Source organism: Episyrphus balteatus, chromosome 3 (assembly GCF_945859705.1).
Source record: "Episyrphus balteatus chromosome 3, idEpiBalt1.1, whole genome shotgun sequence".
In the NCBI taxonomy this organism is placed as follows: Eukaryota; Metazoa; Arthropoda; class Insecta; order Diptera; family Syrphidae; genus Episyrphus; species Episyrphus balteatus.
Genome location: NC_079136.1, coordinates 100,918,030 through 100,942,572, shown reverse-complemented (window position 1 = coordinate 100,942,572; position 24,543 = coordinate 100,918,030). Strand labels below are relative to the sequence as shown.

The 24,543-nt window shown below is 30.0% G+C and overlaps 2 protein-coding genes and 1 non-coding gene across 14 annotated transcripts in view; all 3 read right to left on the bottom strand.

The window, feature by feature from the left end:
• Positions 1–24,348, bottom strand: part of LOC129913423 (annexin B9) — a 206,492-nt gene extending 182,144 nt beyond the window's left edge. The window contains exons 1-7 of one of the 8 annotated variants that reach the window (XR_008772048.1): positions 24,276–24,348; positions 20,521–20,581; positions 16,907–17,389; positions 16,623–16,848; positions 16,364–16,545; positions 12,859–12,978; positions 10,886–11,150 (exon numbers count right to left, since the gene is read on the bottom strand). Coding sequence is in view for 7 of the 8 variants with exons in the window: in XM_055992089.1 (XP_055848064.1) it covers positions 11,968–12,021; positions 16,364–16,545; positions 16,623–16,848; positions 16,907–17,389; positions 20,521–20,550 (975 nt within the window). In the remaining variant the exon portion in view is untranslated. Of the gene's footprint in view, positions 1–9,976; positions 10,143–10,508; positions 10,657–10,885; positions 11,151–11,960; positions 12,979–13,677; positions 14,091–16,363; positions 16,546–16,622; positions 16,849–16,906; positions 17,390–20,520; positions 20,582–24,275 lie in introns of those variants that run through there. The other 7 variants (XM_055992089.1, XM_055992083.1, XM_055992086.1 and 4 more) reach the window with 7 other exon arrangements.
• LOC129913424 (uncharacterized) lies at positions 70–3,279 on the bottom strand. Of its 5 annotated transcripts, none has more exons than XR_008772049.1 (5): positions 2,608–3,279; positions 513–883; positions 379–444; positions 288–319; positions 70–183 (listed from the first exon to the last, which is right to left on the bottom strand). XR_008772049.1 is itself a non-coding variant. In XM_055992091.1 (5 exons), the coding sequence occupies exons 1-3, from the start codon at positions 3,025–3,027 to the stop codon at positions 388–390; spliced, it is 852 nt and encodes a 283-aa protein (XP_055848066.1). In that variant the 5' UTR covers positions 3,028–3,277; the 3' UTR covers positions 70–183; positions 288–319; positions 379–387. The 5 variants fall into 5 exon arrangements, 4 of the variants coding, with proteins under 4 accessions (XP_055848066.1, XP_055848068.1, XP_055848065.1 ...); XM_055992091.1 differs by having other exon boundaries at positions 509–883; positions 2,608–3,277; XM_055992093.1 differs by lacking the exon at positions 70–183 and having other exon boundaries at positions 261–319.
• Positions 4,107–4,179, bottom strand: Trnak-uuu (transfer RNA lysine (anticodon UUU)). Its single transcript has one exon. It is a non-coding gene; the product is annotated as a tRNA-Lys (tRNA).
• Positions 24,349–24,543: the final 195 nt, after the last annotated feature.

Below are 24,543 nucleotides of genomic sequence, written 5' to 3'. Positions count from 1 at the left end.
TTAATTTTAAAATTCCCTTTTTTAATGGCGATTTAAGTTTAATGGAGAGTCAATAAATTGGGCCTTAAATGATAAAAGTCCTAAGTGACATGTTTTGAAATTTTGCTTTTCTCTCACAGACGAAGAGCCTGAATGTCGACTTAAATTTCTGTCCAACCAAAATTTGTATACTTTTTCTAGATTCTTTTTTAGTTTAAAATGAAGTTTAGTGGCAACATAGATTTTGTTTGGAAGAAAAAAAAAAATTAAACGCTGATTACTCAGATTTTTAAAATATCATTTAGCACCTTTATCATCTAAACGCTTCAAACATCTTTTCCTTAGAAATATAAGCAAGATTTGGTATCTAATGTCAAGAGTTAAAACTTAAGTACATACTTTAATTGACTACACAATATTTTCGAAATCTTCTGTTTTAGGAACCGTCAAATTCTCCATTTGTATCTATTTTAAATACAAAATTAAAAAATTCAATTAATAAATCAAATTTATAATAAATATTGAATACCTGCATTTCATCCCAGTATTCCAAGAGTGTGCGATTCAATCGACGTTTCAAAGCAAACGAATGTTCCGGCGGAAGACTTCGAAGTTCAGATGCAATAAAGTTACCGAAGCATGCATATTCATCATTTGTATTATTCATCTCCTTCCGTGAAACATTATTTAAGTGTGATGGGGTTTTCATAAAAGTGTTGCCAATTATTGGTGGAGGTGAAGGGGTTTTCATAAAAGTGTTGGCAATTAATGGTGGAGGTGTTTCGGCTACTTCTTGCTTGATTGTACTAGAGGGACATTGTATAAAGTCCACATGTTGCTGGGAAGTCATGGTTGAACAAGATGCATTCGTCAATTCTGGATCCAAACTCATTGTGCAATCGCTCTTTTAATAGAATTAAATCGGATATTAGACAAAACAATAGGTGTCAAACTCATTTATTAAAAAATCTTCTTCAAATGAAAACTGGGCCCTGTTTCAGAGCTTACTACATCAACTACAGCTACATTTACTACATCGGCAACCTCATAAGCCAATAGTTGAGTCAGATTGAACGTCGGGAAATACTTGTGATGGTTTAAATAGTGCAAAAGTCATTGATGTAGCTGATGTAAACAAGCTGTAAGCTGTGAAATAGGCCCCAGACCTTAACTAAAAACTAACATAATTTTTAAACAAAATCGTCGGAGTCGTTTTTGATAAAAAACTAATATTTAACAAAATAGGTATATGAAAGGTACCCATTTAGGCTCTGGCTCCTTATACAGACACACAGAAGGACTTACGGGAACCACTTTTTTTTGCTCTCTCATCATCGTAATGTCATGTCTGATTGTTATCTCAATTTTTTTTGCGAATGCATAACTTGATACATAGTATCTATACTCTACAGTGATGGACAAAACCGTAAGACCACTCTTCTTATTTTAAAAACAAATTAAATTAATTTTATTTGTTTTTTTTTTTAAGGAAAAAAATTATTAATGGCCGGGTTCAACGCACCCGTTGATTTAAGGTGAGTACCTAGGTGTATTGAGTCTATATTTTGGCCTTCAATCTATGATTTTATCACCAGTGTGGATAGGATCATTGTCGTGTTGAAAATACCATTGCAAGTTACGAACTAGCCAAGCTAACATAAGAAGACAAATACCTTTATGTCCAGCTTTCAGTAGAGTAAATTATGGATTATATAGTCCTCTTAATCAGTTGATTTCAGTATTCAATAAATATTACTTTATGATCTCTTCTGTTAATGATAATTTTAAAAGTATAAAATTCAAACAAATCTTTTTTAATACGAGAATGTAATGTAAATTTAAAATGTACTAGTTTTAAGATATATAATAAGTGTTTAACGTTAGTCCTTAACGCATTAAATAAATAAATAAATAAATAAATAAAAACAAATTTTTAAAACGGGGGATTGCAGTTTCCAGTACATTTTTGTAAGTGTCAGTTGTACAAACGTGGATCAGCCTTGGTTCAGGAATTTAACTCGCCGATTTCGGCGGATAAGCTGCGGGTCAACTTCGGTTTAAGTATAGATGTGGCTATGTTTACATATGTACCTTGAACCAGTGCTAAACCTCAACTTTACTACCGATTTCAGAAGATGCAAGTTGCTGATCCGCGAATTTAAAATTTATACAACTGGCCTTAAATAATGTTCCTCTTTACGAATATCATGAAAATAGTAGTTAAATCCATCTGGGCCTTTCAAATTAAATTTATTTGTATCCGAAAAGACCACGTATCGCTAGTCAGTCATGTGCTTTTGTTCAAAATTCAAGAATTTTTCTTTACGAACATCATTGAGAGGATGTTTTTTTCTTCAATTTTAAATATGCAACATTTTTAATTACTCTTCTAATTATGGGTAAAATCGCCTGTACAGTGTACACCAACACTATCCCTAATTTTGGTCGACTGATATGAATTTGATGCTTCTCTTAATATTACGCCTTTATAATTTTTACCATATATCGACTTATTGGTCAAAAACGCGGATATTATTTTTCTACTTTTACCGATTTTTTTCGATATTGATATAAAAAGACTTAAGACTGCTTCATGAAATAGAAAAGCGAACAATCTATCAAACTTACCTCAGCCTCATTGAAATTTGAGGCGCAATCAGACATATTATGCTGTTGATGATGATGTTTCCTTTTTTTGGTGATGAACTCCATCAAATGAAAAAATCGCCATAATACTCTGGGAACTTCATTATCAATTCCCGTTTCGGCTTGCTTTTTTGCGATTTTTATTAGATTGCATTTATAAGTGACCCTCAAATTCTGCCATTTAAGTCGACAATCGCGCCAGTCATATTCTTTGCCCAATTGCGCTGCCACTTCCTGCCATGTTTGTGGCTTTGGAATGCGATGGTTGAAGGTTCCAACATCCCATAGTTCTGGTCTTATTTCTACATTATAAATCAGTTCTCTTACTTTATCATCTGGCCAATCTCCAGTTAATTCTCTTTTTGCGCGTTGTTTCTTTTTCTTTAATCTGTTTCTATCCATTATGTTAACAAATTCATAAAACGTATGACATAACAATTAGGAATATAGGTAAAAATAAATGACGAAAATTCTACATGTATCTTTCCCAGTGCAATACCAACAATGAACTGACAGCCACTGGCACCTGGTAGTTGCAATTCGTATGGTGGAAAGTGACACGACTCGTTTCTTTTTGTTTTTGTTTGGCTGTGTGCCATATGTTTATTTTGTGACAGTTCTTGCCACATATATGAGTGTATGCAACTACCTATATTTTATTTCTAGGTATTTGTACCTCAAATAAATAAAATATACATACTTATGTCGTTTTCTATTGACTTTTCAGATTTTTGTGTAAAATTCTCAGAATTTCCAGTGCAAATAGAATATGAAATCTAGTTTTGTAATTGTGTGCGAAATCTGTGCGTATAAAAAAAAATAAAACAACAACAAATGTTCAGACAAATGTCAAACAGAGGAGTGTGTGTGAAAGTGCGTGTGTTTGTATGCGTGAATCTTGATAAAAATCCAGAATCAGATTCTTGAATCTCAGATTCATTTTTTTGTCATTTTTTTGAATCTCAAGACGCAAATAGATCATGAAATCTGAGATTTGTCCACTATTTCCCCTCTTCACCCCCCCTTTCAGCTGTCAAATTCACAAATCTCATTCTGAGATTCGTCAATAGAAAACGACATTACTCACATAAAAATTAGATTTCAACAAATTCATTTTGAAATATTAAAGTAGGTAGGAAAGTTAAACATTTTCCATCTAGGTATCAATGTAGATGTACCTCCTAGACCAACCTACTAATTTTTTTGTATCTACAAAAATAGTCACCCTTATTATGTAGTAGGTATGTCGTTTGTCCTAAAACAACATAAAAACGACTCGCTCTGGAAGCTAACATTGAGGTTTTATTAAAGTAGATAAAAAGGCATAAGGAAGAAGGGTGAGAACTGTGTTAAGTTAAATTTCTATTTCAACACGAGTTGACGTCCCTAGAACGAGTCGTTTTCTTGTCGTTTTAGTACAAACGAAATACGTAATAGGGGTGAGTATTTAAAAAAAAATAATATAAAATAAAAAAAAGTACCGCCCGAGCAGGGACTTGAACCCTGGACCGTTGGATTAAAAGTCCAACGCTCTACCGACTGAGCTACCCGGGCATATGGAGATTGGTGTGCATAATGACATTGATCATTCAAGGGCTCATAGTTAAAGAAAATTAGATTTTCATACTCGGCCCTAGCGAGGTAATTTTTCCGATGAAAGATACCTCGAATGCAATTTGAACCTCCGACGAAAATCTCCGCTCCGAAGGAATACCTCGCTAGAGCAGACTGTATGGTCTGTAGCCATAACCGTTGAATAATACAATTTTGGGGCTATTGCCTTTTATCTAGAAGGTCTCATTTATTTAATTTATACCTTTTTCTAAGCCTCTCCTATTTGCGTACAAAAATTTATAAACCAAAAACTTTAAACGCCGACGGTTACTGAAAAATCGAAAATTTGTCACTTATGGCGTTTTTAATTGGCAATCCGGAATTGTTCTTCGATTCGGAATCCCAATTGAACAGTTTTTTTTTATTCCGAAGAATCTGAAGTTTGGTGTAAATGTATTGTTTGAGTTTAACATGTTTCACATATATGTGTATTCGCATCACATTTCATTTGTATTTGTGCTGCAAACATTTTGTACTGCTGACATTTAAATCTATGAATGTGTGAGTGATTCTGCTTCTGATTCTGTTTTTAAAACCAGAAGAGAAATTCTCTTTTTTTTCAGAATCAGAACTGTCAGTTTTGCCCAATTGAACGCATTCAGATTGCTTTTTTTTGCTTCCAGATTGCCAATTAAAAACGCCATTAATCTCTTCCCAATTCTCAACGCTTCTTTTATATTTGTAGGTATGTATTTGGTTTGGTTTTGAGTTTTTTTTTGGTTTTTGTGTTTAATATTTTTAAAATGTGCATTTTAATGTACGAGGCTGGCGAAATATTTTTCAGGATGAAGAATTTGTTCAATTATTGAATGCAAGTATTATTTAATTTCGATTTAGGTGTAAGCTCAAAGTTGTAATACACACTATTTGCACGTTGTCCACAGACACTGTGGCGTATACGTGCTTTTTTTTGTTGGGGCTGTTTATAAGAGGATTTGTCTCAAGTTTTTCGTTAGTCATTTGGAACTTTCTTAAATTAAAATTATAAAAAAATACAGGTATAAAATTTCAGAATTGAGTGGAAGCGATTCAGACTGTTATAATATGGGATTTCAGAATGAGGGAATCCTTGAGTGAAACCAATCGAAAACGACATTATAAAGTGTACTGTGATTTTAATAAAATTAAAAATATAGGTAATTAAATAATGCGTTATTGAAAAATACTGCAAGACTTCCTGAAATTTTAATCTAGATTTTTATGATTTCTTTGGAACCTGCGAAGCTTATATTTTTTTGTAACCATATCAAGGTCTCGAAATAAGTTGGTTAGTTTACAGATACTTATGAGTTCACACTGTTCACAGTAACCAGGGGTCGAATTACGGCAAACGTTCGTTAACGAATAGTATATAGCTATGTGTCCCTATCGTTTTCTAATAATTAAGTAGAGACAGAAATAGTCAAAACGTTAACGTATGATAGTAAGCAGGTGCCGTAATTCGACCCCAGGTCTATGCATTTAGGTATTAAAAATTAAATTTTATTCTTCCGTATTTTCGAGAAAAAATCTGCTGAAAAAAAATATATTTGGAAAAATTTCCACCAAATCCATCGATAAAGACATCTTATCTTGACACTTTTCAATTCATGCGACAGCAAATCACTTTCGTCAAAAATTTACCACAGACTTTGGTGTTCAAAAGTTTTGAACAATTTTGGAAAAAGTAAACTGAATGCATTTTTAACACTTTTCTTGCAACATCATCGCACTTTGCTCCATACTTTACCATAGACTTTGGAGTTCAACCGTTTTGAACAATTTTGGAAATAAAGTGCATTGAATGTATTTTTACCACTTTTAATGCAAAACCATTGCACTTTTGTCCAAAATGTACCATAGGCTTTGGTTTGCAACTGTTTTTACCACTTCCAATGCAACACGATTGCACGTTTGCCCCAAATCTACCAAAGACATTTTTGTTCAACCGTTTTGAAAATGTTTGAAAAAAAGTGCATTGAATGCTTGCTTAACACTTTTCATGCAACACCATTGCACTTTTGTCCAAAATTTAACACAGGGGTGGAATCGGCTAAGGTGATAGCTGATAGGTGATTGTCATCTTTTTGATTGTCACTTTTGACCATCACCTATTCTTTGCTCTGAGTAAAGTGTTCACCAAAACCCTTTAAGGGGTAATAACACCTTGTAAACCATGAAATCGAGCGTCATTTTCATCAGCGTATAAAACAAAGAAGAAATATTATTTTCTTTTGGTGTTTGTTTAATTTAATTAAGTGTATTAATAGGTAACAGAACAGGCTAATGTAAAAATTTTTTAGTGATGTGAAATTTTTTAAATGGCTGTGTAGTTCAGGATGATAGCAAAATCCTGTGGTTCCATCGGGTGACCAATTAACTCCTACAGTTTAGAACCTATCGGGCTGAAATTTTTGAAAATTGTAGCTTAGGCTACGGCCACGTCCTGAGCGGCTGAGCGTCTGAGCGGCTGAGCGTCAATCCTGAGCGACGAGGTGGCCACGTCCTGAGCGGCGATCCTGAGCGGCAATTTCAAAACCCTACAAGTGCAAAATTATCGATGAGTATTCGGCTCGCACGCGGGAGCCCCAGGTTCGATTCCCAGAAGTGCCTATTTTTTTTTATTTTATAATTATAAATAAAATAAAGTTGGTATGCCATATTGTAGTTAATATAGATCAAAGCCTAAAACCTAAATTTCAAAAGATTCTAATGACCTGTTTTGGAAAATTTGATTTTTCAAAAAAAAAAAAGAAATTCAACATTTTTTCAAAAATCCAAAAATGCATTTCTTCATAATTTTATTTTTGATTTAAACTAAGACTATTTGAATGCTTTTGTATAAAAAAAATTCAATAAAATTTAATAAGCTGTTTTTAGAGAAATTCAGAGTTTAAAAAAACTGTTCTATGACAGGTACCGTTAATAATGACTTTCGAAAAAATCTTTTTTTGTTAAAAGATAGGCCTTGTCCAAGAACCCACACTTAATTTTTTTAATTTTAATCGTTAAAAGAGTTTTTGAGAAAATTATAATTTTCAAGAATAGGTGCATCACAGGTATGGTTATATAAGGTTCTAAAAAAATTAATTCCATAAAATCATCTGCAAAAACTGCTACATACCAAGTTTGAAGAGAATTGATCCATCCGTTTAGGCTATAGCTGCTTAAACAGACAACGATTCGACTCCGAGGTTCGATTCCTGTCGGGGCCTTTTTATTTTTTTTTTTTATTTTAACGAAAAAAAATTATATTTTTTAAATATTTTTCTTCTCTTTTGAATAATTTTCACCATTTACTAAAATGTTCGTGGTAATTTAGAATATAATGTAGTTCGTCGATCAGGATTTAAAAAAAAAATAGAACAGAGCGGAGCGGCTGAGCGACGTCGCTCAGACACTCAGGATTGACGCTCAGCCGCTCAGGATTGCCGCTCAGCCGCTCAGGGTGTATGTGGCCACCCCCATACATTTTCATACGTTCTAATTTAGTTTTGCCGCTCAGGATTGATGCTCAGCCGCTCAGACGCTCAGGACGTGGCCGTACCCTTAATAATACTATTTCAAAAAAATCCTACGTACTTCACTAGGGAATAGTATTATTAAACTACACAAGCGTGTAGTTTACACCACGATTTCGTGGTTTACAAGGTGTTATTACCCCTTAAGTACAGAGATTTCGATGAGTATTCGACTCACACGGGGAAGATTGAGGTTAGATCCCTACCGGTCCCCAATTTTTTTTTTTATTTCTTAATTAATATTAAATATTTTATATTTTTTCTGCACAAGAAACCATATTTTACTCAACGAACTAAAATGTTCGTATAATTTTTTAATATAATGAGGTGCGGCGTTGAGGATTGCAATTAAAATAGAAAGTGAAAGTGACACATAACTAGCTGTCACCCACAATCCATAACAAAAAGGTGATCGTCACTTTGATAATCACCTTACGTGGAGCAAAAGAACTTATCGTCGGTGAAACCAGAAAAGTGTGTAACTCCAAATTTTCTGAAAATTAGATTTGAATGCCATATGTTAGACAAATCCTTAGAGGAAGCTTTTATAGAGGGCTCTAATTTCTTTAAGTTTTTCGATGAGTGCATGCCTCCATTTTATTTTCATTAGATGGCTGTCATCAACAAGCGTGTTTATTTACAGCTGCGGAACCGGACTCGCACTGAAAAACGAAGTCAGCGACCCCTATCCATGTATATGGCGTTACAATGTATTAGGTACAGGAACAAGCACTCCATATATTATATCCTCTAAGGACAAACCTGATATCTACCGTTCCTTAAACTGGGAATCCCCTTAAAGTTCATAGTTTTTATTTTATTATCAAATTAGAAAATGAAAACTCATACAAATGCCTTCAAAACGATTTTGTTTTTTTGCTCCCCTATAAAATTTGCTAAAATGGAGTTACACACTTTTCTGGTTTCACCGACGTTATGTCGTTTTCTTTCACTCTATTAAGGAGTACTCTAAATTTTTACTCCTTTTTCTGGAGTGATGAGAACATAATGAGAGTAATTTTTTTTGTAATTGTTTGTGTGACAAGCGAAAAATGGACAATTTCCTTGAAAAAAATAGTGATAACAGGTCTAGGGAAAAATTTTTTTCTGCACAATCTCCAAAAACTGCTACATACCAAGTTTAAGAGAATCGATCCATCCGATTAGACTGTGGCTTCTTAAACACACAAAGATTGTAGTCACTCTGGAGTCCTAGGTTGGATTCCTGTAGGTGCCCATTTATTTTTTTAAATTTTAAATAAAAATTATATAATATGTATATTAAATCAATAATTTGTACAAGAAACCATAATTTAGGCCGGGTCGTATTAATTTAGAGTATAATGTAATTCGGCGCTCAGGAATTCAATAAAAATAGAACAGAGCGACGTCGCTCAGCCACTGAGGCTGAGGCCCACACCAGTGGATTTAATTTTTTTAAATTATAAATTTAAAAAGGTCACTGTGGTGTATGCGTACTATTTTTTTTTAAGGTGAATAAATAATGTATCTTTAGTTTTTAAACTAAGGGTAAGATAGCGTAAATAAAAGCTAGGCTAATCTTCGGCAAACAAGCTATGGTTTTAAACTAACGATTTTTTTTCACACAATTTTTTTCACAGGAAAAAAATCGTTTCGATGGCAGTACATGGAGGACCAGGACGAGAAATCCATGTTGAAAGTTTTGTCGTAAAAAAGTGTTCGACAAAGTTATACGTATTGCGATTTTGAACTATCAATTTGAAATTTGGTGTTTTAAAATTTTATTGGAAAACTGGTCAACTTTTTCAAATACATTTCAAATTATAACGGAAATCACCATTCTATGTTTTCAAAGCTTTTGTGAATTAACTAATAAGCAATCGTATTGCGATTTACAACTATCAATAATTTATAGTTGATAAATACTGAAATTTTGTGTTTTAAAAACTAATGTATAAGAAAATTGGGCAACTTTTTAATGAAATTTTTCAATTAGGTTTCAACTAATAATGGAGGGTACCATTCTTTGTTTTCAAAACTTTTGTAAATTAAGTAATAAGATACCAAAATTTAATTTTTATAAACTATCAAATGATCTTTGTAAATCGCAACAATGGTGAAGATTTCGAAATTTTTAATTTTTATCAACTATCAATTGATCGCAATAATGGTGATGCCTAAATCTTATTTCGAAAACCCACATTCGTTAACTGATGTTAACTTTCTGATTATGTTCCTGCCCTTAAAAAAATTGGTTTCATAGAATTAAAACATTTTATTTAATTTGTATTTTTAGTAACAAAACATATATTTCTTAATAGAGGACACGTAATAGACCAACAATTTTAAAAATTGAATTTAGTTCGTTCAATATGAAGCTAGTTGTACTAAAACTCTTTGATAGTCACCAGATACATCATCCTGTAAAGAAAATAAAAATGAATATTTAAAACAAAAAATAAAACAAATCACTTTATATCTTTAAAAAAAAATCTTTATTTCAAATTAATATTCACAACATAATCAATGAAAAAACAAGCATATCACTACCAAAATTTTCCATAAAATATAAGTTTTCAAACTACACATAGTTAATTTTGTTTGAAGAGAAAGTTTATGTGAATTAAACTGAAAATAGTTTTCTATTTGTTCACAGTCACCATAGCAGGGTCGATTTTAGATACAAGATGATTGAAGCTTTCACAGAACTTAACTGATGTTCCCAAATTGTTTTTATAGGGATTTTTTAAATAATTTTTTTTTTTTTCATACAAAAATACAATAAGATCGTTTTCATAAATATTTATTTGTTCTCTATTTTTCTTAAGGTTAAAAAAATATTTGGCATTTGATACCAAAGGACGCAGGATTTCAAATCAGTTTACCAGGCGGTAAGTGTTGCAAGACAATGTCCTACATCAGAATCACAATCATCCTGTAAAAGAACGATATTTTGTTGATGTTTCGTTTTAATTAAAAAGAATTTTGTGTATATGAATTGGATGGATGATGTTAGTAAAATGATATACATAAATATTTTTTTAGTGTTTTTTTTTTCAAAAACTACTTTATATACATAATAGAAAATGCCTTTGGCTGAATAAAAGTGAGATATGATGTGACGCTGATAGAATTCAAAGCAATTAAAAGAAAAAAAAAAGACATTACTTGTCATTACAATTTATTTATCTGTAAGGATTTAAGCACATTAAAGTTTGCAATATGAATGATTTTTGAAAAGTTCATAGGTAACATTTTATATTTTTGTTGGTAAGTTTAACTTATTTAATAAACAATAAGCACTTTGTATTTTGTTCTGAGGCACTACAGCTGAATAATTTGGAAGATGAAACTTCTAGAATTGGTACTGTCTCTCTACCAAGCCACGACAGTGGCAAGTAGATATCCAATGTCACTTTCAGAATCATCCTGAAAAAATCAATTTAATGGATTGGGTATTTGGATCTTTGAAATTGAAATTATGTACATATATGTATGTGTTTTTTAGCAATATATGTTGGTGAATGTAGTCTTAATACTTTAGTAATGAGTGCATGTGTGAAAAAATAAACTAACTTAAAGTTTTTTTTAAAGAAATCCTCTCTTAAGTTTAAAACAAAATTGCAAAAGTAATCATTTTCGGATACCGTCTTTAAAATTTCGTTCCTTATTTACCTATGTACTAAGATCTTAATATTTCGATTTGTTGCGTAAACTTTTCTATTTTCACTGATAAGTACTTTGTACCTTCAAATTTAACTTTCGGTTTACTTAAAAAGAGATTGAAAAGTGTATCAGAGTCGGCTTTTACGCATCGTGTATGTTTTCAAAATTCTACAAGAGCGAACACCATGGAATAGTTTCCATTTGTATCCACATTCCGGAAGAATATTCTTCTTCGAATTCGTTGAACTTAAACATGAAGCTCGACACTTAAGTCACGGCATAATAAGTTGCCACATTGTCAAAGACAAAAATGAAGCTGTTATAAAACATTGAATTCAGTTTTTTCCAACAGCTGATTAACCAAAAACTATTGAAAAAATTCAAATATAAAACCATTGTTGTAAGTTTGTAAAAAAAATCGTTTTCTTCTTTCAAATATATATTTTTTATAAATTATATTTTTTAGACAAATAAAATATTATGTGTAATAATAAAGTAATAAATACAACCGGCATGTTTATCGCCTTCAATTTAAATAAATGTTTGTTCGATATGCATTTACAAATGGAACGGTTGTTTTCTACCAAGCCACAACAGTGGCAAGCAAGTATCCAATGTCGGTTTCACAATCATCCTGTAAAAATATTTTACATTACATAACAACTTAAGTTTTGTATTTAGAAAATATACAATATATTTTGGTAATATTTACAAAGACAGATGAACATACGAATGAGCGTTATGCTTTAAAATTAAAGCGGAAATAAAATATTTGTTAATTTGGAACTGCATGGTGAATTTTACGAAGTAAGAATTTTTCTGAATTATTTTAACTCAGAGTTTGTCTCTTAATTTATGGTAAAAATGCTTTCTTAATTCAATGAATCCATGATTCGAAAGCCGTCTGAATTGTAATCTTCTTGATTACAACTCTGAACATGAGTTTACTTTAATCATTCAATTCAATCTTTCACTATCGCCAAAATTTTTGCATAATACAAACTTTTGAACCTTGCAAACTCGAAATGTGTTTGTACTTTTTTATTCACAACTTGTAATATTTGGTTGATAAATGAAGGAAAACTAATATACAAATTTCTGAAGCTTTATGTATATTTTTAATTCAATTTGTTTTTCCTACAAAAAATGAGACATGAGCATGAAAAATAATTTGAACTTGTGAAAACATTTATGAATTTGTGAATTGAAAAAAAAAAAAAAATAAATACAAATATTTGGTTGCATACAAACACTATGTTGAAAATTTGTTTAAAATAAATATTTTTATTTATAAATTGGATTCAAACCTTGTATAAATGTATTTCTCGGTTTGAATAAAACATAAGTATAATTGTATATGTATATAAATGTATAATGTAACATGTTTAAAACAATAAACACATATTTTTTTTGTTAGATTAAAATTTAAATAAAAAAGCTTTTGTTTGGAATTAATGTGTATAAGTAATACATTTTGAAGCGTTAGAGCTGAGTAATTTAAGTAGAAATGTTGTGGAATTCGATAACAGTTTCCTTTCTACCAGGCCACGACAGTGGCAAGAGCATATCCATTTACACTTTCGTAATCCTCCTGAAAAGATTATTTATTGTTTTTTTTTTTTTGCTTGATTTTTGTTTTGCAAATTGATTATTATGTGCTTTTTTGCGAAACATTTTAGTAAATAATGTGTATGTATAAAGAAGCATACTCGTAACATAGTGTTTTAGCAACCAATAAGATTAGCACAAAAATATAAAAGCCTTTTTTGTATATAAATAAAAGACAGTCTTTTTCGAAAATTTATTGAAATCGGAATTCTAGTACATACTCTGGATATATGAAGAAAAAAAAAAAACATGAAAATCTGTACAATTTTATATCGTCGGATTCCAAAGAGGAGTCAAAAGAATAACTTCATATTATTCAAAAAATTAGAAATTTTTTATTTTTAATAACACGTAGCGGAAGACAACCCAAATTTGATTTTTTTTTCATCAATCCATGATATGCACTGGAACTCTACTTGCAATTATTTATTTAAAATTTCATTTTTTGTTTTTTATAGTTTTTCCTAACTGCTATTTTTTTAACACTAACTTTCCTGATTCAATTCGTATTCATTAAAGTTATTTACAACTAGTTAATGATTTAATAGTGTGTTTATGTTTGTATGTAGGTATATGATTTATAGTAATGAAAAATGAGAACAGATTATTTACGAAATATTGGTTTTAGTAAAAGAATTAAAGAAAAAGGCGAATAAGTTAAAAAGAAAAAGGCATTATTAGCTTTAAATTTTTTAAAATATATATATTTAAACTTTTAATTGTACATTATTACAAAAGATATTACAAATCTGAATACAGACAACACAATTAGAATGGGATTGGACAGAAAATTGTATACAACTTGTTTTATTTTTAATTAATTAAAATATCCCATTTTGTGCTATCAAGCTATCAAAGCTAAGCTTAGAATAAGCGCTTATTTATTAATAAAAAATTGCAGTCCTTAGAAGTTTCTATTTGCTGTCTAAAATCAAATATTCATAGTTTGTTAACTTTCGTTTAGTTTTATTTGAGATGAAAGGAGAAGATTCAATTTGCACTTATACTGAAATGGCGTTGGTGGTTGCTTTATTTTAAATTTTAGTATCCAACAATTGCCAAAAGGGATCGTTTGTAATCTCCAGAAGTATCGCCCTGAAAAATCGAATATAATTATTTTTTTTATTTGCTTATTAGGTATATTGTTTGGATGTTTTGTTTTTTATTCATTTTAATACCACAATATTCTAATATTTTTTTTATTTTAATATTTACGAGTATTATGGCAGACACCAAATTTGTTTAAAAGCATTTTTATTCGATTTTAAGGACGAGCGTTTTTTTTTCAATTAAAGGTTGCGTGAAAATTGGAAAATTAGAACATTTATTTGGAGTAGTTGTGTGTTTTTTGCTGTGAGGTTAGCCGGCAATGAAAAAAAGGAGTTTTCCTTTGAACAATTTGATTCTGATAATTTAGAATTGATTTTCAGTATGCGTATATAAGGCCGATTTGATTGAATCTTTTCGTTTGAAAATTCTTTACCATTCAACCATTTTTGTTTTTTGAAATTTTCTAATAGATCTTTTTGTTTTATTTTTATTAGTTGGGATTTAAACGCAGTTTGTGTAAGACTTTATCTGGGTGAAGTTTTTGCTTACTATATTAGTTTATTTTTTTTTTTAATTGAATGGACTTTTTTAAAAGTTTGGAAATAGTTTCTACAAGGACATAATTTATAAAACGACTTATGAAATATTATTTAAACGCGTTTTCTTGTATCTACGAATTTTCTTTATTTTGATCGAAATAATAAATCTTTTGGATTATAAAATTATAGAATTTATTGATAAAAATTCATAATTTTGCTATCGATTGTTCACTCCTCCGTGAAAATGAGACTCTTAACACAAAATTGAAAACTACAGAAACGGTTAGGGCATTTTAAAAGCAAACATATTTTATATCACATTCATACTCGCAAAGCGATTGGCAAGTTTGAGGAGAACTGGTGAATATCCACTAACCTTAAAATTCAGAGTAATAAAACTGATAAATTGATAAGTAGCAATTAACACTCATTCTTGTTGACTATTATTATTTGATAAGCAAAAACTGAAATCGAGCTGTTGACTCATAAAACGGTACAAATCTTTGATATCAAATTTTAACGAACTTAGAGCAATTCTGTAGAAGATAATTCTCAACTTAAAAAAAAGAATTTCATCAAATTGATGTGTTTATTGTTGTACAGTGAAAAAAAAAACTTCAATATTTATCCGTTTCTTAATTGAGCTGTAAGCTGTAAGTTTTATAGTCACTATTTAATTTACATACTACATACTTATGTATATAAGCCAGCTAGGTACAACTTACTGTTTTATTTATTCACATAGGAATGTGCAATTTCATTTTATAAATCGAAACAAAATTATTGAACTCTAAATAATTAACTCCATCAAAAAAATTAATTATTACAATTAATTTTTAAATCTTATTTTATGTACAGTAAATGGTTCCCTAATCATTAGATGAAACGAAAGTATGTATATTTTAAGGATATTTAAAAAAAAGTATTCAAAATTGACTTGGCTAACAATTTCAAACATTCTTAACAAAATTCAATTGCAAAAATTTTAAATAACTTGCGGGAAAACTTATTGCTTTACCATGTTAAGGCAGCCAAAAATATTAATTTGTAGTCGCATCAGAAAAAAAAAATGAAATTTTGTACTTTCAATGTTTTAAATTAGTTTAGTTAAGCGTAGATACATTCACTTTTTAAGTTTCAAAACCTTACAGCCCGAAAAATATAACTTTGCAGTTCGAAAGACTCGTTAAAATTTGTTTTGCGAAACCGTATTTTTAATACGATATTAAAATCAAACATTCGAATATTTTTTCTGCGACGTTATTAACTGCTGTTTAAAAGAGCAAACACGATATTTTAGTATCGAGACCTTTATTAGGAAAGCTTGTTATTTTTGTGTTTGGGTTCCCATTAGTATTGTACTAAGAAACATATTAATTCAGCAACTTATCAAAAGATGTTAGTAAGTTAAAGAAAATGTAGATTAATAGAACGAAACAACTTGATATTTTAATCTATGAACTTAATTTTTTTTTTCGTAGAAATATTTTAATTAAATAATTTTATTTTTTGTTTTGTTAAATCTCAGCATAAATACTAAGCAATTGTTATATAATATAGATCTTGATGCACCCTTTTATGTTTGCCTCATCCAATCGAGTTTTGTGAATGCAAAATAAATTAAAGTAATCATAAAAAGTACTAAATAATAATGTTCCTACAAATAATCAGCCATCATGCGGATAATTAAATAAAAAGAAAAACAAAACAAAACAAACCGAAGCACCAAATTATATAAAAAGACTACACAAGTAATAATAACATATTAACAAAATTTACCTTAATCCACGATTCCAAACTCTTTCCGTATTTATTTTGGAATGCTTCTTTAATATCACCCAAATCGATTTCAGATCGGCTGACAATAATACGAATGAGAGTTTTGTCTTTGGTTCCAATGCCGTGCATTGAATCATAAAGTCGCTCAGCGAAATAGTCTACTTTTGATTTGCAGCACTTGACTAAAAAAAAAAGAGATTTTTTTTGTTTAAAAAATTGTTTACTATGAATATGAATTTTTTAATGATTTTGTTATTACCAATTGCCAAAAATCCCTTCTCAATTGGTCCGCTGAATTCACGCTTAATAGCTTTCTCGATTTCATGACCAGCAATGTTTTCGTATTCGAGGAAAATCTGTCTAAGTTGTTGGTATGATCTTGTGATCAGGATGGAATTGAAAACAGATTCATCAGTACCCCATTGGCCTTCACCAGCTTCGAATAAAGCGGTAGCATCAGCTACAGCTGCTGCTTCATCAACTCCCTAAAATTAACAACAAAATTATTAAATAAAATAAATAAAAGATTTGGATACTATTTACCTGATTTTCATCACGATTACCCTGCACCAAGGAGACACACAAACGCTTAAAATGTCCACTTGTGTCACCTTTAAGGTCTGATTCTAGAGATTTGCCAAAGCTCTGTTCATAGAATTGACTGATTGTCTTGATACCATAGTTGGACAAGGTGCAGAGAATTTCAATAATTGCTTCCTCGTCAGTACCAATACCAGCGACAGCATCGTGCAATTCTTGGGCATAGAATTGTGGCAGGGGAGTCATAAGGGCAATAATAACATCTTCGAATTTGCCACCCAGTTCAGATTTAAGGTCCGAAATCAAATCCTTACCATAGGAGGTCTTGAAGGATTCGGCAATTTCTAAACGTTGGACAATGCCACGACGGGCCAAAACTTCAATAACAGCTTTCTCATCGGTGCCGAAACCCTTCATTGCTTTACGGAGGGTGGCAGCATCTTCAATTGGATCGAATGGATCAGCTGGGTATACAGTTGGGGTGCACTATAAAATAAACAAAACATTTGTTTAGTAATTTTGTTCTAAGGAAGAGGTTATATGTACATTGGTATTCGACGTTTGAATAATTATTTTTGCTGCAAAACCTTAATAAACTTTAATTTTTTAAGTTGGGACTTGATTAATTAAAGTGAGTGAAGAGGGGGGAACTTGTCGGAGTTATTAAAATTAAGCCGTATGTTGCATGAGCACTATTAAAAATTGTAATTTTTATATTATGTTCTTCATTTTCTAACATAGTATTTTGTTTAGATATTGTGAAAACCTGGCTTTGATTTATTCATAACTTTATTTGAGTTATAATGGCTCCCACGGATTGAGAATAAAGCCAAGGTAAATTATTAAATTAAGTCCCCGATTCAAATTATTATTTTTTTCATAACCATTTGCTACCTTTAGACTAGAAACATTAACTATGCTTAATAAAAAAGCTTAGATGTGGATTGAACCATTGAATTATCATTTGCTACACAAAAAAAAAAAAAAAAACACCTGAACGCACCTCGTCGGCTTTTGTTACTATTACATCACTTAAAACTATTCGTTGTAAGATCGGCTGAAAGAATTAGTCATTCATATAAAAACATATCAATGCTGTATTTGTTTTCTTACTAAGCTTCTAAGAAAATGTATTCGATTGAGCTATCTATGACATCATCTTTTGCAAATGTTATTTTTATATGAAACTAGTCAGTGATGTTTACTTAAAAAAAAAATTAACACAATAAGAAAAATACCCACTGCAAACTTATCATCATGGTTCGACTATGATTAAGAAATTACGTGACGACACTTTGAATTAAGTCTCACAATGTCACAATTGACAATTTATTTCAAATTCTTTGGATAGGTAGGTCCTCATAACTACAAAGCATCATTTAATTACTGGCGCATGATTCAACGATGAAAAAAAAGTTATGATACCGATACGCAATAAGTTTCTAATATATATAAAATGTAAAACTATTATTTTTTCCTGGTTATTATTTTTGTGTCTTTTTTAAACATATTTCAAGTTTATGTTTCCGCTCTTAGATTAATTATTTTAGTGTGACGAAATTAGAGTTGTGAAGAATTGGACTGAAGTTCATGGACAAACAAAATATTAAAGATATTTTTTTAACATTTTATTTTATAAAGGTGAAGATCCAAAGTACAAAAAAATAAATTCCTCAGCAAAAATTAAAATGATACTAATGTAAAAAAACGAATCACTGACATCATACAGCACAAATATTGAGGGAATCACCTTAAATTCAATTTTGTGATATCATTTCGTGATTTATTTTATTTGGAGACACTTCTGTTTTCCTGTTGTGAAATTTCGAATGCTATGAAATTTTTTATTTCCGATGTTATAAAACAAAAAATAAACAAAACGTAAAGTATGTTGTCGTTCGTCCGACACGAGAAGGGCGATTTTCCTGATTTTATTTATCTTAATATAACTGATATGAAATATAATAGTCCTAAAGTCTCTTAATCGATATATAAATTGGTTTTAGAAACAAGCACAAGCTTGTAATGTTCATATAGTCATTAAAAAGAGCTTTTTTTTAGAACAATTAAGCCCTCCGATTAAGGTCAAGGACTTAGACAGCAGAACACTTTCAAGCTTAATTTTTTTTCGAATACATATTACTTATTCCAATAAATAATGAAATATAAGACAGTGTTGAAAACAATAAAATAGGGCTGTTAATGCGTTTAGAAAGTTATATTTCACGTTTCTGAATTTAAAGCTTCTAAATACTTTATTGAACAGTGCAACAACTAAAATTTATTGCATCTTTTTTGAATCCAAATGCCATACTTGCTATTACACATATGAATGTTTGCCACAATAATTAATTTTCCAAATCCATATATGTAATGTATCGATTGACATGATTAATCTCTTATTCACTTAAGTTGTGTAGTTAAGTAAGTCAGTGACAGATTGATTTATTGATTTCTTTGTAAAGTTAGCAGTTAGCAATTACACTGTTATAATATATCCCATACATAATTGATATTTTTTCAGTCCCAATTTTTGACAATAATAATGAGTCTTTAGTGATAAGGGAGAAAACCTCAAAAAGTGTCATACGGTTTGGTGTATAATATAATATACCAATAAAAGTGGTGAAATTATTCATAATCCAATCTGCCTCACATAAACGAAGGATCAAGACAAAATTCAAAAAATACATATATCAATTCATCATAAGTATGCACACCATCTTTATCACATCCAGTTGATTTCGAGAGTTTTACTCATGATCTATATTTAGTTGAAATGCAAAACCTTATCTTATTATTTTTTGCACATTAACTGGTTATCACAATGATAACAACTAAAGACCAAAATAAAACCGACCTGCCGGCTTTTTAATACGTTGTTATCAATTAAACAACAAAAGAAGGTATGGCAGTGATTTCAAAGGCCGCACCGAATTTTCAAAAATGATGGCATAACTTTTTGTGCATAAGATAATATACTCGGCCTATGGCCAAGCAAAAGCAAATAAAGCAAACATTATTCAATTTTTTTTTTTTTAATTTTCAATGATTTTTTTGGAACTTTTTCGTTTTAGGACGATCCAATACTTAAGTATTTACTGATGCAGGATGTGGCAATATAATATTTATGTGAGGGAAGGGACCATTTCACTGGAGATTACCGATAGTTCCCATTGAAAACAAATAAGTTAAACATTTTAGAAGGATATGTTGGAAACTAATAGTTAGTTATATATTTCTTTACACTTATTTACTTGTTGTTATACTTTAGATTAATTTACTTATTGATTTATAAATCAAGTTTGTTTAGTAATCATTTTCATTCCTAAATTATTTTTCTCTAAATAAAGATTGTTTAATATTTGTTCTTTAAAATAAAGATACTTTTATTTATGGTTGTACCTGCGTTACGAAAATAAGATTTTAATAGGATAAAGTACATAGAAACAAACAGATGCAACTGCACTCATGAATAATTCTTTTTTCGTTAACCTTTAAGTAATGATCATTAATGAATTTTTGTTATCTTCAACTCAAGTAATAAAGTTTTTTTAGCTACAAAAATCTAATAGGTAAATAAAATATAATTTTATTTTTAATTAAATTCAACTCACCTTGAATGGGTAGTATTCGGCTGAACTCATTGTGATGTTTTTTTTAATTCAAATGTTATATCTGGAAGAAAAAAGAATACACAAATTATTATTATTTATTTACAATCATAACTCAAATTGTTTTCTGGTTTATAAATATTTCAACAAAATTAGTTAAAGTAGTTTTGAAAGTACTTAATCATTTTTCCACCCTAATGGAGGTCAAACGCTAAAAACTACAATCATAACATAAAAAAAACCTTGATTAATAAATTGGCCTCCCTTTGAGTTAACCCTCCAAAAAAATCACTATCTGTTCTGGAATATTATTACATCATCGGATTATTTTTATTTTGTATCTAGTTTTATATCGCACGGGAGAAATAGAGGCGCCTACATGTAATCTATGACATCATACATCATTAAGATTTAAAAAAAAAAGAAAAATAGTTCCACATGGGAAAAGGCATTCAATTTTTCTCTTTCTATAGACTTAATTCGTTTTAGCCTTTGGTAGATGATATTAGACCACAACAAAAGTTTAGTTCTTTTTAGATTCGATATCTACTGCGCCATTCATAAAATTAAAAAAAAAAAAAACTAAGGCTGGAAAACGTACATTATGTATATTGTGAGAAAATGTGCGATTGAAAATTGGGTTGGTTTCAATTTGTACATAGGAGGAAGGTATATGATTTCTTGACACGAGCGAGTATGTTAGCTAGGAAATTTTTATGTGTTTTGTTCATTATTTTAAGTGGTATTTATTTCTGGAAAGACAAGAAACTGAAAACATTCTACATTATTTGGTAAAATTGTTTGTTTTTTGGTGATATCCACAAAAGAACATCAAAAACTTTGTAGAATTTTGAGATGAAGAAATATTTGCTTTTTGATTTAGCAAGTTGTTTGTTGATTTGTAACCTCACATCAAGAGTCATAGAACAAAAGACTCATTGTAATGAATTATACTGAATCATTTTACAAATGATCTTTAGTTTAATGATTCATTCATCTTTTCATGACCCACACTGCAATTTATTATTGAAAAATGTAAAGAATTCCGATATGAATGACTAAAAGTCAAGTTTTTTTGTTTGTATAGAATGCTGCAGTACAAACTATTTTGTAAGGTTGCAATGATAAAAGTAGAAGAATATTCAATGAATGAAAACTTTTGAATGGCCTACTTTGCAAGAGATGGATGAGATTGAGATGACAGACTTAAGTTCCATTATAATAAAAAGTGGTGGCAGCAGTGGGTGTGATTTTTAAAAATATCATACCTACTTATGGCTATGAAAAGAAAATTGTTCGTGCAATTGCAATAAGCTTAGATTAGGCAAACTATCTACCCAATGTTTTCGGTTTAGGAACCTTGTGAAAGAGATATTCATTGAATGAAAATTGTTTTATGATTTTTACGACTTGAAAAAAACAAATACGTGACTAGGAAAAAACACGTTATCGTGTTTTTATTCTTCAATCTCGTATCAATATAAAATGGTTTTTTTCATTTGAAAAGTTTCCGTTGGAATTTAACGACGTTGGGAACAAATTTTTCGCAGGAATTAAATCCATCTAATCAACAACAATATAAACATTACTTCTTTTCTAAGATTGGTCGTTTTTTTAACGAATAAATTGACGGAAATATGTATAGATACAAAATTGTTTTTAAAAATGGCTCTGGCAATTGTATACAAAATTAACTTCTTCGCAAGCGAAAATGGAAAAAAGACAAGTGCTTTATTTTAAGAGCTACTCATGCGGGTTGTGCAGCTTTGAAAACCACCTTAAGTCCTCAAAAGAATTACATCTTATTAAAAAAAAGTAATAGTTATGAGATGATTAACTGACATTAAAAATATTGATTAAATAAATTAAATTTTTAGAAAACAATAATAATTGCAATAAAGCCATTTAGAGCACGAAACACAAGAAATCGCTTATATTAAAGCTTTTTCCTTAACTTTAAAGGATAGATTTCAATGAGGTAGGTACTTAAACGAAATATGCATGTATTTTCAAATAAAATATTATAAGAGTTGGTATTAAATATAAGAGACAATTGAGCGGGGAAGGTACTTATAAGATCAAGCTTAAATGTTCTTATAAGATTAAGTTTTGTATGAATTTTTTTTTTAATTTATGGTTTTTAAGAACCATAGCTGTAAATCCAAACATTTGAAGTAAGAAATTCCGAAGTTGGAAAAGAGAAAAATGGGTTTAGGCTGAGAAATTAGTGTGTTAAACAATTTTTTTTATTTACAAATAGAGTTCTAATTATAAAATGAAAATTTTTTAGCAAATTAGGTCCTAATTATAAATTCTAAGAATTTTTTTAGTGAATTTAATTATTTTATCATTTGGTATTGAACTCTAAATATGTTTACCACCCATAGCTCCACCACAAAATGAGAAATTGAAAATTAGTAGGTACCTATTTGAACTCTTTTTTTTTTTACTAGTGGAGGTCTACAGAGTCCATCTTTGAATAGTGGCGGCAGATGGACCATAAAATTGTTTTTCCAATCAAATTTTAACAGAACCGATTTGTCTGCCTGCCATTTAGATCTGCCTAAGAATTTTCACTTTTCAATGTCAAACAAAATCGCAATCTTAAATTGTTTGTATTATTGAAATACAAAAGCAAACATTTAACCGGCAAGATAAAACGACAGAAGATATGAAAGCTGAAATACAAGAATGACTAAACCAAAAGAAAAACATAATTATCAAAGGGGAGTCAGCTAAGTAGACCAATACAGCTATAGAATACAAATTTGATCATTGACGTGGCGAGAAACCGGTATAGAGCCTAATGAAAAGATTTTCCTTAGACCGAAAAGTCTATAGAGAGAATGTATTTCAATGAAACACTAATTCAAAATGAACTCGTGATACTGACAAAACATTTATTTATTAGAGATCATAAGATAAAGCTGCTAGTGAATATCTACTTGGCGTAGTTTTCATTGAATGATGCACGACTGTACTCTCTTCCAGACTAGAAGTAACGAACAAAAATGAATAGTTTTACGGCAAATGACCAAAGACCAGAGTCCACAAAGAGAAAACAAAATTTAGAAAAGTTAAACAAATTATAGCAGTGTGAGCTAATTCAAGTTTCGATGTATTTTATGAATTTTAAAACTACAATAGGGATGAAGCAGCGTCTGTGAATAAGATAAACTTTTCGTAATAATATAAAAATTCAACATCAACACAAACAGATTCAACTTAAATTAGACGTGTAGCTACAGCTACAGAACCATCAAATGAACGAAGTACAAGTAGCACAAACGAGAATCAACCAACAACAAATAAAAATTTCCACACCACCAGCAATACGAAAATAAGATGATGTCATCTTTTTTTCTTTTTAGGGAACTGCGGGTATTCAGTTAGGGAATGCGAAATTATTTCAACATTTGAGGTTGCAAAAAAGGTATGGAATTATTCCAATTGGGTTAACTACAGTTAGACAATTGGAATCCGGTACTTTAACTAGAAATATGTTATTTTTTTTTAACCGCACCCAAAATTGTAAAAATAAAACTACTAATTGAATAAAAAAGAAAGCACTGCAAGAAATTATGCTACACTTGTAATTTTTTGAGTATTTATGATAAACACAAATGATTCAACTCTAAAAACAACCAATTCACCGAAATATTGTTTCAAATAAACACCATTTATATATATATATATATAATTTTTTAGTTGGGAATGAATTTAAAACGTCACCCACACCGATTGTTGTCTCTACTTACTTCTTCTCTAGATGAACACTTTACGAAAACTGGTAATTGTTTGGTCTCTGTAGGCGGCTTTTATAAAAGTAAACGACAAAATACTCATTTCTGTAGTTATGTGACGTCATTAGTTTCTCTTGAGTAGAAAAACTTTGAAGCAATAAAGCTTTTGAGAGAGAAATCATTTGAGTTGAAAATTATTTTTAAATAAAATGAGAGAAACTGCTGATACCAAAACTATTGAGGTGATATGATTTTTTAATTGTTTTTAAATTATCGATAATAT